Source organism: Leuciscus leuciscus, assembly GCF_965113295.1.
Source record: "Leuciscus leuciscus genome assembly, chromosome: 21".
Taxonomy (NCBI): Eukaryota; Metazoa; Chordata; class Actinopteri; order Cypriniformes; family Leuciscidae; genus Leuciscus; species Leuciscus leuciscus.
Window position 1 is genome coordinate 9,649,820 of NC_138745.1, and position 14,841 is coordinate 9,664,660.

Sequence of the window (14,841 nt, forward strand, 5' to 3'; positions counted from 1 at the left end):
ACTTGTGTTCTTCATTCAGTGCTTAATGCTGATAGGTTACTCTAAAACAGCGTTGTGGCTAAGTTAAATAAGATAAAGTCATTATGATTGAAGTATAGTTTGGGTTCTCTTGAGAAAAAGATGTGTGCTTAATTGTATTGAATGTACACTTGAAGCCTTAAAGGTGCTGAAGGACATCTGGGAAAATGCTAACTTTAGCCTGATAGCAGTAAAAGCGTGCGTCCCATCCTCCCTGCAAAGTCTGCTTGGCTCCAATGAAGATATATAGATTGTAGATCCTTTGCCAGTGCCACTTGTTGTCGGTTTAGAAGGCAAGTTAGGCTGTTGCTGCTTGCCTCCCATTTTTGCTCTGTCTGCACAAGTGCACAGCATATGTGAACACACTGGTAACTTATTATGTCTGCGTGAAGAGCCTGTGCAGTGGTATGCAAACATGCATTGACCGACAGGGAACACATGATGCTATAGGACCGTTCGGACCGAACGCACCGATTGAACGAACATTTTATGGTCCTTCCACATAAGATATATATTTATAAAAATACCTTTAGACCGCTTAACAGAGTGATTGCTATCAGGATATGAGAAAACTTTCAACCAGCATAACAAAAACATTTTCTGCAGAGAATCACCTACTAATCACCTAATCCCCATTAAAGTCCCCCTACAGTTAATAATTGTATCCCTTAAAACTCATCTTTGATAATCACAATGACATATTTAAAAGTTTTTTTCCCGTGAAAAATAATTTCTTCATGCCTTAAAATAGCTTGAATGTAGCTCTTCACTCTTACTTCATTTAATATACTCGATTCATGAATATGCAAATTTGTCCCCGCCTCCACTCAAAAGTGTGAAGGCTCAACTAGCAGAGCAATAGTACAGCTGTACATAAAACGAAAAAGATTTGGTCAATAGTGTCAAGCTGCAGAACGCCTCGGTTACGACTGTAACCTCGGTTCCCTGAAGAGGGAACGAGCGTTGCGTCGAAAACTGACGCTATGGGAACGCTTTGCGTGATGACGTCTTGAAGCACATGTAAAATCAGTCCAATGGTGTGGCGGAACGTCAGAGGCGGGTGACGTCACGTACCAGGAAGCTATAAAAGCCGGCCCGAAACAGAAAACGAAAGCTTCGTAAAGTCTGAAGTCGCGCTGACAGGCATGAAGGAGATATGGCAAGGCGACGCAACGCTCGTTCCCTCTTCAGGGAACCGAGGTTACAGTCGTAACCGAGGCGTTCCCTTTCAAGGGAACTCCCGTTGCGTCGAAAACTGACGCTATGGGAACGTCTATACCAACGCCTCCATAGCTACAAATGTCTGTCCTGTGTGTAATCATGTGAGCAGCACTAAGAAGACAAAACATGAGACCCTGGAGTAGAGTCTAAATCCAGAGAGTAGAACCTGACGAAGGTGTGCGGTGAGGACCAGCCTGCCGCATCACAGACGTCCTGTAACGATACTCCTGATATAAGGGCCTTAGAGGCCGCCATACTCCTAGTAGAGAGCGACCGGACAGCCAAAGGAGAAGGCTGTCCAGCCGCCTCATAAGCCAGTGAGATAGTCACAACCACCCACTTGCTCATCCTTTGCTTAGACACTGGACCTCCCTTGTTAGGGGAGCAAAAGTCCCTTTTACGCCACAGGGCAGCTCTGTGGACATACGCGTCTAACGCCCGAACAGGGCAAAGCAAATTATTCGCCTCCTGGTCCGATTTCGAAAGGGAGGAGGACCTCCAAGTGCCACGAAGGAAACGAGATACCAAGGGGTCTTTCCCCACAGACATTCCACCCAAAGGACTGTGGTAAGCACCTATGGCCGCCACATAGACCTTTAAAGTGGACGGGGTCAGACCTGCAGTGAACCGTTCCTGCAGGAACTCCAGCACTGTACCAATTGGGCAGTGGACTGGGTCCAACCGACGGTCACTACACCAAGAAGTGAATACTCTCCACTTCAGGGCATAAAGTTTCCTCGTGGAGGGAGCTCTGGACTGTAGAATGGTCTCAACAACCTCGGTTGAGAGACCTGACTCTATGAGCAGGGCCCCCTCAGAGGCCAAGCCCACAGGTTCCACAGTTCTGGCCGAGGGTGAAATATCGAGCCCTCTGCCTGGGACAGAAGGTCCCTCCTGACGGGTAACTCCAGAGGATGCCCGTCGAGGAGGGACACAATATCGGGAAACCATACTCTGCCCGGCCAGCGCGGGGCTATAAGAAGTAGATGGACCCGATCCCTGCGAACTCTTTCCAGAACTCCCGGGAGCAGAGCAACTGGGGGAAAGGCGTACAGACGTAGCCTCGGCCACGTCTGTACCATAGCATCCAGTCCCAGAGGAGCTGGATGCGTGAAGGAGAACCAAAGTGGACAGTGAGACGTCTCTCGAGACGCAAACAGATCCACTTATAATTTCCATATCAGCTCCACCACCTCGGGGGTGGAGCCACCATTCCCCGGGCCTCGGCCCCTGTCTCGACAGAGTGTCTGCTCCTATATTCTAAACCCCGGGGATGTAGGCTGCCTTGAGTGACAGCAACTTCCCCTGGGACCACAAGAGGATATGGCATGCCAGCGCAAACCCCCTTGATATAGGCGACTACCGACGTGTTGTCCGTATGTACTACACATGGTGTCCCCTGAGACCTGTGATAAAGCTCCTCAGAGCCCGGAAGACAGCTAACATCTCTAGGCTATTAGAATGCCAGGAACGATGATGGTCTTCCCACAGACCTTGAGATGAGCGACCCTCAGGATCGCTCCCCAACCCGTGAGGGAAGCATCTGTCGTTAGCAGTTTGCGACGACAAGGAGCTCCCAGCACTGGGCCCTGGGACAGGAACCAAGGTTTCTTCCACATAACCAAGGCACGTAGGCATCACCGCGTGACCTTGATTGTGCGAAATGGGTTGCCCCTCGGGGAAAAACCCTCTGGTCCTGAGCCACCACTGCAGGGGCCTCATGTGCAGCAGTCCAAAAGGTATCCCGTTGGAAGCTGCTGCCATGAGACCCAACAGTCTCTGGAACTGTTTGACAGTGAGTAGCTGGCCTAGCTTTACACTTCTCACAGCTGCCAGGATGGAATCGAAGCGTGGCGATGACAGGCGCGCCTGCATCGACACTGAATCCCAAACCACGCCTAAAAAAGTGGTCCTCTAAAATGGAGAAAGCACACTCTTCTTGGCGTTCAGCCGTAACCCCAACTCTTTCATATGGGCGAGAACAACATCTCGATGTTGAACCGCCATCTAATGCGACTGAGCTAAAATCAACCAATCGTCGATGTAGTTCGTGATGCGAATACCCCGGAGGCGCAGAGGCGCCAGAGCTGCATCCACGCATTTGGTGAAAGTGCGGGGTGATAAAGCCAGGCCGAATGGAAGAACTCGATATTGGTATGCTTTGCCCCCGAAAGCAAACCTCAGGAACTTCCAATGACACGGACGGATGGAAATATGCGTCCTTGAGGTCTATCGTGACAAACCAGTCCTCGGACCTGATCTGTGGCACGATTTGTCTCAAGGTTAACATTTTGAACTTGAGCTGCATGTACTCGTACAGAACTCGAAGATCTAAAATGGGACGCAATCTCCCGTCCTTTTTTGGAACTATGAAGTACCGGTTGTAAAACCCGGTTTCCCTGTTGGAGGGGGGTACATATTCTATGGCCCCTTTCTCTAACAGAGTGTTTACTTCCTGTTCCATAACCAGAACCTGCTCGGGGCCCACCACTGTGGGCAGGACCCCCATAAACCGCGGTGGGCGTTAATAGAATTGTATCTAATACCCTTTTTCCACGGTCTGCAGGACCCAACGAGAAACATTTGACAGTAGCTTCCACGCTGTCAAAGATTCTACTAGAGGTACCAGTCACTCGTTTCTGGATTTTGTTGCTGTTGAGTAGTCGGTTCGGCGCACCGGCAGGGAACGACCAAACAGACTGCTCCAGCACCCTCCTCAGAGGGGGCGGGCATCCCGAGGCCACTACGTTTCCGGGTGGACCTTGAGATATGTGCTCGCCGGAGACCGCTGCGCCCTGTAACGCCGGAGGCGGCAGGGTTGGCAGAACGGTCCCCTGAGGGCACCGAAGAGAGACGGCACCGTATTTTTCTCCTGCTGTTGAGTAGTCGGTTCGTCGCCCTGTAACGGCGCACCGGCAGGGAACGACCAAACAGACTGCTCTAGCACCCTCCTCAGAGGGGGCGGGCATCCCGAGGCCACTACGTTTCCGGGTGGACCTTGAGATATGTGCTCGCCGGAGACCGCTGCGCCCTGTAACACCAGAGGTGGCAGGGTTGGCAGAACGGTCCCCTGAGGGCACCGAAGAGAGACGGGCACCGTAAAAAGAGGTGTTAACCGCTCTGCTTCGGGGGGACTACCCTCATTTGTCCTGAGCCCTCAGACATCAGGACTTTTTCCCAGTAGCCTTCTTGGCGGTAATAACGGTCCGCAGATCCGTTTTACCCCTCGAAGACTGCTGGGTTTGAGAGCGCCCTCCGTGTCCCCGAGATTTTTGTGGGGGAGCACGAGAGGACACACTCTGTTTTTGAGTGGCACGATGATTCTCTTAACTAATGCTGTAAATTATGGGAGTCAGTTGTAGCCTACTAGGCTTGAAGCTTCATTAGCCTAATATAATATTGAAGGTAAAAATTTACTGATTTGTATACAAACACTTAAATTACACTTTTATTTATTTTTATAATAATAAAGTTAAATGAAATATAAACATTTAAATGGTGGCTGTCATAAAAACTTGACAGATTTATTCAAGCATGCATTAAATATTGAAGAACATAAAAAATTATAATGAATATGTAATATGTGTAATATGGTGCATAAAATTCTCCTCTCTAGAGTTAATTTTTTTTCTGGATATGGTTTTTCTGAGGTAAATGTGACGTGACATGACATTGTTTACAAGCTGTTTTACTGATGTCTTTCCACGGTTGAAACACTGATTGAGTGTTTTCATGTGACATGATACGGATTTCGATTAGTTGTACTCTATCTTTTAACACACTTCCAGATGCTCATTCATGTTTATTTCGCGTTGTAACTGGTATCATTAAGACGGAAGAGAAGATCATGTGCTTCATGCTGCTTCTTCTGAGCAGAGCTGCGCCAGAGCGATCTCAAGCCACAGCGCCAAAACGGTATTTAAGTTTTTGGATATCGTAAGAAAATGGACGTAATTTGAAATCTGAGACTTTGTTTCATATCAATAGTAACTAACCAAGCGCAAATATTATTGCATGGGATGCACGCTACAATGTTCCATTCATTCATCAACTGAAAACAGGATGACTAGCCTAATCGATTCTTGGGATTTAAGAATCGATATCGGTTCGTAAAAATGAGAATCGATTAAAATCGAGAAATCTATATTTTTTACCCAGCCCTAACTATTTCTACAACAAAATAATCTTAAATAAAGAGTCAACAAAAACTGATGACTTTAAAGCCCATTGTATTGCATGCTATATTACAGACAACTACTCACTGAATTCTCTGTCATGCTTGTTCTGTTGTCAAATTTCTTATTCTTTTTCATAGAGAAATTAACATTTCACTTGTTCAAGGCTTTGCATTAAATGTTTATTTTGAATTTCATATGGATAAATACAGTATATTTGACATTAAATGCCCATGCCTCTTTGTCTATATAGAGCTAATAGGACTTTGATAGGATAAGTTGGCATACTTGATGTGAGATTTGAGCGGTATAAGGGAGGGTAGGAATATCATTGGGGTCATCAGGTGAGCACCCTCCTCCATGGATGTTTCGTTGACCCACAACATCTCCAGAGGGCTTGATGGTGACACCTGGCTTCCCAGATACACCCCCCTCAACTCTATATCCTCCCGTCTGATCTTGCCGCCAAGTTGATGTCATTAATTTTAATCCACAGTCAATTGCTGCTTCTTTCCACTGCATTCGACAGGGACTTGATTGCTTGTTGGAGAGAACGACTCCTAAACCCCATTTCCCTCAGTAGACTGGTTGTGGATGTGGTGACAAAACCCCTGCATTCCACTTCCACTGATAAATAAGTGCTATTTAAGTGCTATTTGTAACAACATGAACATGAAGGACACAATAGTATCACATAATACAGTCAAATGGGAAACATTTCACAATACAATACACATTGATTCATATATTTTCAAGATGAAAAAAAGTTAAAAGTATTTGTTCTCATTAGTTTCATTAGTTTTAGCAGTATGAACTAACAACAAAATATTGTTTGTATTATTCATTAATATGATTCTTGAAAAAAAAAACTGTTCATTGTAGGCTACATCATCTTATGCATGTATGAACAGAAAGGGAATTTATATAGTATTTTATTAAGTATTGCTGTTAAATATTGTAGATATTGATCTGATTAAAATCCATGTAAAAATAGCTCATATTTAATAAAAGAAAATTATATGTAGCCTATAGACTCTGCCCCTCACTTCCATCCTGTGACTGCTGATTTGAAACTGCTGGCGCTGCGGTTCTGCAGCTGAATATATATATCTCGATTTGGTAAACACTCCAGTGCGTATTTGCTATGGAGAATGTCAAATGTTTCAATTTACGGTGTGTTTTTGCAGCGATGAGAAATGTAGCCAATCACAGACATGTTTCATTTAGTCAGAATCCACTCACCGCTCAAAACGCAGTAGTTTTTGTTCAGTGCTGAGTTCTGCACGCCCGTGAATACTCTCATTAACAAAGTATAGACACGAAGTAAATAACAGATTCATTGTGCAGTGTAGACAACTTTATTGATTATAACGGAACTTTGTGAGATCGCAAACTGAGATGAGTGATTGTAAAGGCAGAGATCTTTCTGTGCTTTCTTGGCTATATATAATCCATATTGAACTTGTCACTGCCAATACACACGACATACTCACGACATGCATGAGCAAGCAAGACATGCTGCTGCTGTACAAGCATACATGAATCATCCCTGCCCTGTAGCAGATCTATACAGGTGGAGCTGAAGAAGGTGGAGGGTTTCTGAAAGCGAGCTGCAAACTGATACAGCAAAACATAGGCAATAATTTGAATGTTGAGTTGCAAGCTCATTGGGTACTAATACAGCAGGAACCATTTAGCTGTGCCCTATAGAGAATGATGTAATTGCATGCAGATTGGGTTAAGGACCTATGAGTCTGCACCATCTAGAGTTTCATGACAGAACCTTGTATTGATATGATTAGCCTTTGGGTTGTCTACGTTATCAAACAGCTAATAATGTGTTTCTAATGTTACAAACACCATGTTCCCATTCACCATCTCAGAGTCACACAGCTGCCTTCTAAAAATCAACATCCCTAGAAATAATGTAGGAAAAGTTCCTGCCCACACGTTGACGGAACTGGTTAAAAAGTTCTTGAAGGTAATGAGACATGAAAGAGACATTCAGTGTTAAATATTATCCCAGTCCGGATCAGGGGGCAGAGCAAGCCTTTAATAAAATTCAAGGCTTAAATTGAATAAAATGAACGGACCCTAGGTGTTACTGAAGGGTTTAAGGGAACCCCAAAGCATGAACCTTAATTTCTATAATTTAATGTAGAAAAATATGCTTTGTGTCCATCTATTGTGAGTAGGGGAAGCAGCACACCTCTATTTAAGGAGAATATACCTTCTGGCTAATAGATTAGTAAAAGCGACCACTTGATCAATGGGGCTAGAGAGGAACCAGTGTATAGTAGAGTAAAAAAAAAAAAAAAGTTCAACATTAAGTGGTTTTCCCAGTTCGCCAAATACATTGGACCAAAAGGTTATAAAGTTAAAATATGGATATTTTTCTTTGGATATGGATATTTTCAAAAACACATTGCTTAAGATGCCTTTATTTACCCACCGGAGCCGTACGGATTACTTTTATGATGGATGAATGGGCTTTTTTGGGTTACTAGTTTGTAGTAATTTTGGGTTAATAGTGAAGTTACTATTCACTCCTATTATAAAGCTTGGAAGAGCCAGGATATTTTTTAATATAACTCCAATTGTGTTTGGCTGAAAGAAGTAAGTCATATTCACCTAGGATGGCTTGAGGGTGACTCAATTATGGGGTAATTTTCATTTTTGGGGGAACTAACCCTTTAACTGTGCTCTGGCTTGAAGGCGCAACACCGCTGAATGCGCTTTCTCTCCAGCAAGAGAGACCTCCTCTCTTTTAGATCAGGAAACGCTCTTTGTGAGGCAATTGGAAGAGAGTGATCACTGTACGCAACCACTCGGCTCCTAAGCAAAAATCTGAATGAGTGGATGCTTGCCGCCATCTTAAATATACCCGTATTTGCGGGGGAGTGGCTTGGCATGCAAATTCCACTCGCCAATTCCATTGCCCGTTTTTCTACAACTCCCAAGTGAGACCCCATTTTCCAAAAACCACCAACTTTGTTCATGAATATTGCACCTTTTCAGTTTTTCAAATGTTTATATTGAATTTTCATTAAGTATTGATTACAAGTTCTTAAAAAATCTGCAGCTTTGCTGTGAAAAATTGTGGTATTATAAAGTGGTATAATTAAAAATAGTATTTAACATCACTTAATCACACTGAATATAATACTGTTAATTATATTAATATATTATGCTAACAAAACTCTTTTAAGGGTTTGATCAGGTAGAAAAAGCTATTTCATGATTTCTGTCATTACATTTTTTATATTTTGGCTTTATATTGGCAGTTCGCCACCCTGCTCTTTAAATATCTGTATCGCATCAGCCATTAATAACCTGTCGGTTGACCACTACTTCAAACATGTCTTCAGTCTCATATCTGCTGAAGACATGTATTATCAATTGTAATTATTTGAGACCATAGCTCCCTAGAATTGTATACTAAAATAGTGAATTATGTGCGGTCAGAATAGATTTCCTTTTTTGGAAATTAATAAATAAAGATATTGACAGGATGTTACCTCAGCATTTTTTTGTACTAATGTTGATTGACACTCATGACTATACTGATAAGACCCCCCATCACCCCACCCCACACACACTCATCTGTTGTCTGTCATAATGCATAGACATTCATTATTGATGGCTAGCATTATGCTAATGGCTCTCAGAGGGCAGGGATCAGGAGAAGAGTAGACTCAGAGGGAGAAAGGCTGAGTGGACGGGATTTCATCTGCTGGAAATGCACAGATTACCCATCATAGTCTCCTAAATAAAGCCCCAATAACTGGCCCCCAGAAGCCAGAACATTACCCCCTTATTATTAGGGCCATTAGCAGCTCCAGCACACAGGGGAACCCATAATGTGCAACTCTATTTGTCCAGCACAAAAACACAATAACATTTCATCCACATTGATGGCTAGATCTAAGGATAACTATGGCATTAGCGTGTTATCTTTCTCTCTGCAACTGTCTGGTCACTGTTTCCTTGGTTATGCCAGTGGCATTTACTGAAACACTTGGTAAGGTATGGGATACATGGGGCAATGTGCCTTAAATGTGTCTCAAGGGTTGTGCAGTCACACACAAACACACACACACACACACACACACACACACACACACACACACACACACACACACACACACACACACACACACACACACACACACACACACACACACGCACACACACACACACACACACACAAACACACACACACAGACACACACACACACACACACACACACACACACACACACACACACACACACACACACACACACACACACACACACACACACACACACACACACACACACACACACACACACACACACACACACACACACACACACACACACACACACACACACACACACACACACACACACACACACACACACGCAAAATTGCGTCCTGAATAATTTAGTGATAGCTAGACCTCTATCCTCTAATATAACTGAATAGGATGGATGATAGGAATACAATACCATAAGCATGCAGCATTTAGATATTTTCTCTCCACTCTTTGCAATATTGACATCATAATTTAGATTCTAGATATCTATGAGAACACATGCGGTCGAAATACGATGCATTACTTTCTTTCATCTTTTTTTTTTTAAACTCTAAAACTCTAAAATGGACTGCCAATAAAGACCATAGATTAGCAATATGCAAATTTGTCACAAACCCACATAGATTCGAGCAGGAAGTAAGACTGGAATTACTGACGCCTCGCCTCAGGCAGGTCAGAATAGAACAATAACTCAGTTTATTGTACACTTTGATCTTTTAAAACTTTGGAGACATTTTACATTCACAAACACTGCATGAAAGGTAATATTCGATAAAGCATGTTAGGGTCACTGTTTTAGTATAACTTTTTCCTCAAGAAAATGTCTATATTATAATATATGTCATTCTATAGAATGGTGCCATTTAGTATTTTAGAAATCATATTTTTCTACCACAGCCCCAAACTGGACCCATAAGACATAGACATTTAAGGTCCACCAATATTCAGATTATTGATTATTGATCAGATTATATATATATATATATATATATATATATATATATATATATATATATATATATATATATATATATATATATAAATCCACGTGAGATTATTTAACTATTACCTCAATACTAAATTTGTGGTTACATTATTGCAAAGTACCAATAGTTATTCATTGTTACTAACCCAAAGCCAAACCCTAAAGCGATACATTATTTTAACCATGCACAGTATGGTTTTAATAGATTGCTGTGTAAATTCTGGAGTAACAATTTAATTCGATAGTCCTCTTTTGACATTCCACTTAGTAACTTTGCAACTGTCAACTACCAGTCATTAGAGTATTAGTAGACTGTCTGGTTAATATCTGCTAACACTTACATTTACATTTATGCATTTGGCAGACGCTTTTATCCAAAGCGACTTACATTGCATTTCAAGGTAGACATTTACACTCTTATCAGTTCTTGCTTTCCCTGGGAAATGAACCCATGACCTTGGCGTTGCAAGCGCCAACGCTCTACTGTTTGGAAACAGGAATGTTTATTTTACACTTTATTTTGATGCTCCCCAACAGACATTCTACTGAGTCTGACATGGTTGTTTAAGAAATGAAAAGTTACGCACTCCATCAATTAGGGTTAGAAGAACTTTTGCCAAACTTATAACATGCTAGAAACATAATAATCACTGCAATAATGATCCAATCATAGACTCTTAAGCATTTGCATATTTAAATCCAGTGGCAGTATATAAGCGTATGCAAAAAATGTAAAAACATTTTGAACTATGAGGTCAAAAGACTCCCCAAATACACTGTAAACAAATTCTAACCCTCCCAAATCAAAAAATTTCCCGTGACCGATAACATCTACATTTTTCAATTGGCCCAAGTGAAATTCTTGTTGCAATAGTCTGTTAACATTGGCTCAAAGAGAAATAATACGTCAGACTAATTGAAAAATGTAGATGTTATCGGTCACTTGAAATTTTTGACTTGGGGATGTAATTTTTTTTTACAGTGTATGTTGTCAGAAAGTCAGATGTCAGATCTATGGATTTACTTTAAGTCAACGAAATAACCCTGAAATGCACAACTACAGACATTTTGTGTATGTTCAGAGAGATTGTCTTTTAACCTTTTCGTCTTTTGTCTTCAGGTGAAACGTTCTCTGAGAACTTCAGCCACACGGAGAAGTGCCAGTCTTGCACACCATGTTCTGAACTCATGCGCATGCTGGAGCCCTGCACTGACGCCAACGACGCAGTGTGTGTCTGCGACTATGGGTTTTTCCTCAGCGACGTGACAGGGCGCTGCGATGCCTGCACAGTGTGTCCTGTGGGCCAGGGTGTGCTGATGCGCTGTGGTTTTGACCGTGACACGGTGTGCGAGGAGTGCGTGGATGACACGTTTTCAGACCAGGAGACATCTTTCGACCCCTGCCTGCCCTGCACACAGTGCGAACAGCCTGACATGGAGTTGGAAAGCTGCACTCCTCTCAGTGACGCTGTCTGCCAAGGTAAGACAATCGAGAATCAAAATCAAATAAAAACTATAAATAGATGGGTTTTCATGACACAATGTGACAAATCGTTTTCTGTTACTCACTCTTTTGCTTGTTTTTAAAATCAGTGGTCAAAAAATGACCCCCTGTGTTGGCCCACAACAGCTCTATTCTCTGGAGATGACAATTAAAGTCAACTAGACTTTAATCAACTAGATTTTTACTTTTGCCCATGCAAGTCACCACTATGTTACTAGGTAATTGGATGGTTTTTAGCATTTTTGGTAACACCTTATTTTACAGTGTCCTTGTTACACTTGTTACATGTAGTTACTATATTAATAAGTATAAATTATGCATAATTACATGCAACTAAACCAAACTAAACGCTAATCCTAACCCTATAAGTGTATGTTGTTATTCAGTACTTAAGTATAATGACAGTGTAACAAAGACACCTTAAAATAAAGGGTTACACTTTATTTTAAGGTGTCATTGTTACAGTGTAATTCTACAGTATATTTAAGTACAGAGTAATATTAAGCAACTATGTACTTACTATAGGGTTAGGGTAGGATTTGGTTGAGGGTTAGTTGCATGTAATTATGCAGAATTTACTGTTATTACTATGGTAAGTACATGCAACATATGTAACAAAGACAATGTAAAATACGGACATCTTAAAATAAAGCGTAACTGCATTTTTTGTGTCGCTGCCTATGTGGTTGCTAAGGCGTAATATTGTACTACCAGTGTTGTACCTGCTGTTGATGAAATTTATGAAATTTGATCTTTCACTTCTTTCACATAATGAAATATCATAAACTGTCTCCAAAACACAGAAATGATTAACAATCTGCGAAGAATGAAAATTTCATAACACAGTACTTCCAAAACTCTGTAGTATACAATATTTGTTAAAAAAATATTTAATATGTTTAATACGTGCTCATTAACGGTTTATAGCTACATTACTAGTAAAACGTTTGGAATATTACGATATTTTATATATTATACGATAATTTATACAAGAAAAATATAGTGAAACGTAGCTGTTTTCCGTTTGAATATATTTTCAAATGTAATTTATTCCTGTGATCAAAGCTAAATTTTCAGCATCATTACTCCAGTCTTCAGTGTCACATGATCCATCAGAAATCATTCTAATATGCTTAATATTTTTTTGTGGAAACTGGGATACACTTTTAATGGGATACAGGAATAAATTACATTCTAAATATTCTAAGTATTTTAATATTTTTTTATAGTATTATTATTATGAATGAATTTTGTATCAAATATAAATGCAGCCTTGGTGAGCTTAAGAGACTTCTTTCAAAAACAAATTGATGCGATGATCATGAGAAAATCTCATCTATTAATTTATCCATCACATTCTGTCCTATAGGCAGAACTGTCTTATACAGTATGTTTTCATTTTTACAGTTTTTTTGTTTCGTCATAGTTTTGTCTTTTCACAAAAAAAATCCTTTAATTTACATCAATATATATATATATATATATATATATATATATATATATATATATATATATATATATATATATATATATATATATATATATATATATATATATATATATATATATATATAAATATATATATAAAAATGAAAACATACTGTATAAGACAGTTCTGCCTATAGGACAGAATGTGATGGATAAATGAATAGATGAGATTTTCTCATGATCATCGCATCATTCACAGTTCACTGTTGTGTTTGCACGTAGACAAGTAATATGACTTACCTTTTGTGATTGCCCAGCTCACTGAACTCTCTGCTTAATGTCAGATGCTCTTGGCATAGCCAGAAACCTAATATTTGTCGTCTTATTGCTGAGCTGAACTTAGCTGTGAGTAAAATTAAAACAGTATCTTGAGCAATGAATCACATTCAAAGATCTGCAGTCAACATTACAGGCTTTGTTCTGGGTCTGGCCACTAACACGCTTTCAGAAGTGGATCAGAGAAAGAGGCTTTGTACACAGCCCAAGTTCTGCCATTACAAAAAACCATACTAAGTGCAGTAGGGTCCATAAATGGATTTTCAATGTACTTTCTTAATGTACATTGATACATTGATAATGCAATCTGTGTGCATGGACACAATCTGTGATTCAGTAGAAAGGTGTTTTATTATCAGCTTAACCAACTGTTCTAGATGTTTCTCCTAAAATTCTTTATATCTTGGCAAATCTTGTTTCTCAATAGGACAATTTGGGAAACAGAAGACTCAATTAGAAGTTTACATTTGGTCTCCTTTTAATTGTCTAAGAAAAACAATGAAGATAGCCTATCTTTTGTAATGTTTCATTCCTACAGATTATGTTCTGTTCTGTAAATATGTCCGCCACAAAAAATAGCAAATCCGATCACTTTGGAAACTAATAGAACACTTCTCCTCAACAAATCACAATATGAGGCATTAGCATATCAGCACAAAATCATCCTTCTCATCCTGCACTTAATGTTATTACTTTAATACCTACAGTGTGATTTCTCTTAAAATCTATTAACCTAAGTATAACTTAAATATCCACAAACTTAAGTACGAACAATATGAATAACAAAAGCTGCCCTTATCTTATACCGCCACTTACTCTAGTTTGGAAAACTGGGGAAAGAAAAGTGGTTCAGTTAACTAAATGTCTATATTTTTCTTGGTTTTATTTGACATGTAATTGTTTTAAATAAAGATTATTAATGCCATTGCCAATTGCTAATCGGCAAACATTAAACACTGATAATGTGGTTTGGATCAGTTTATACCTGTCTGCTGAGGCGTGTGTGTGTAGGTATGCATGTCTGATGTTTATCTTTCAATGATCAACATGAGATTTTCTCTGACCCCGTCTGACCTCTTTCCGGGGTCTTAAC

The 14,841-nt window shown here is 40.4% G+C and overlaps 1 protein-coding gene across 2 annotated transcripts in view; it reads left to right on the forward strand.

Moving 5' to 3' along the window:
- ngfrb (nerve growth factor receptor b) overlaps positions 1 to 14,841 on the forward strand; it is a 43,646-nt gene that overhangs the window by 12,350 nt on the left and 16,455 nt on the right. For both annotated transcript variants that reach the window (XM_082151805.1, XM_082151804.1), the window contains exon 3: positions 11,601 to 11,960. In XM_082151805.1, coding sequence (XP_082007931.1) covers positions 11,601 to 11,960 — 360 coding nt within the window. The remainder of the gene's footprint in view (positions 1 to 11,600; positions 11,961 to 14,841) is intronic.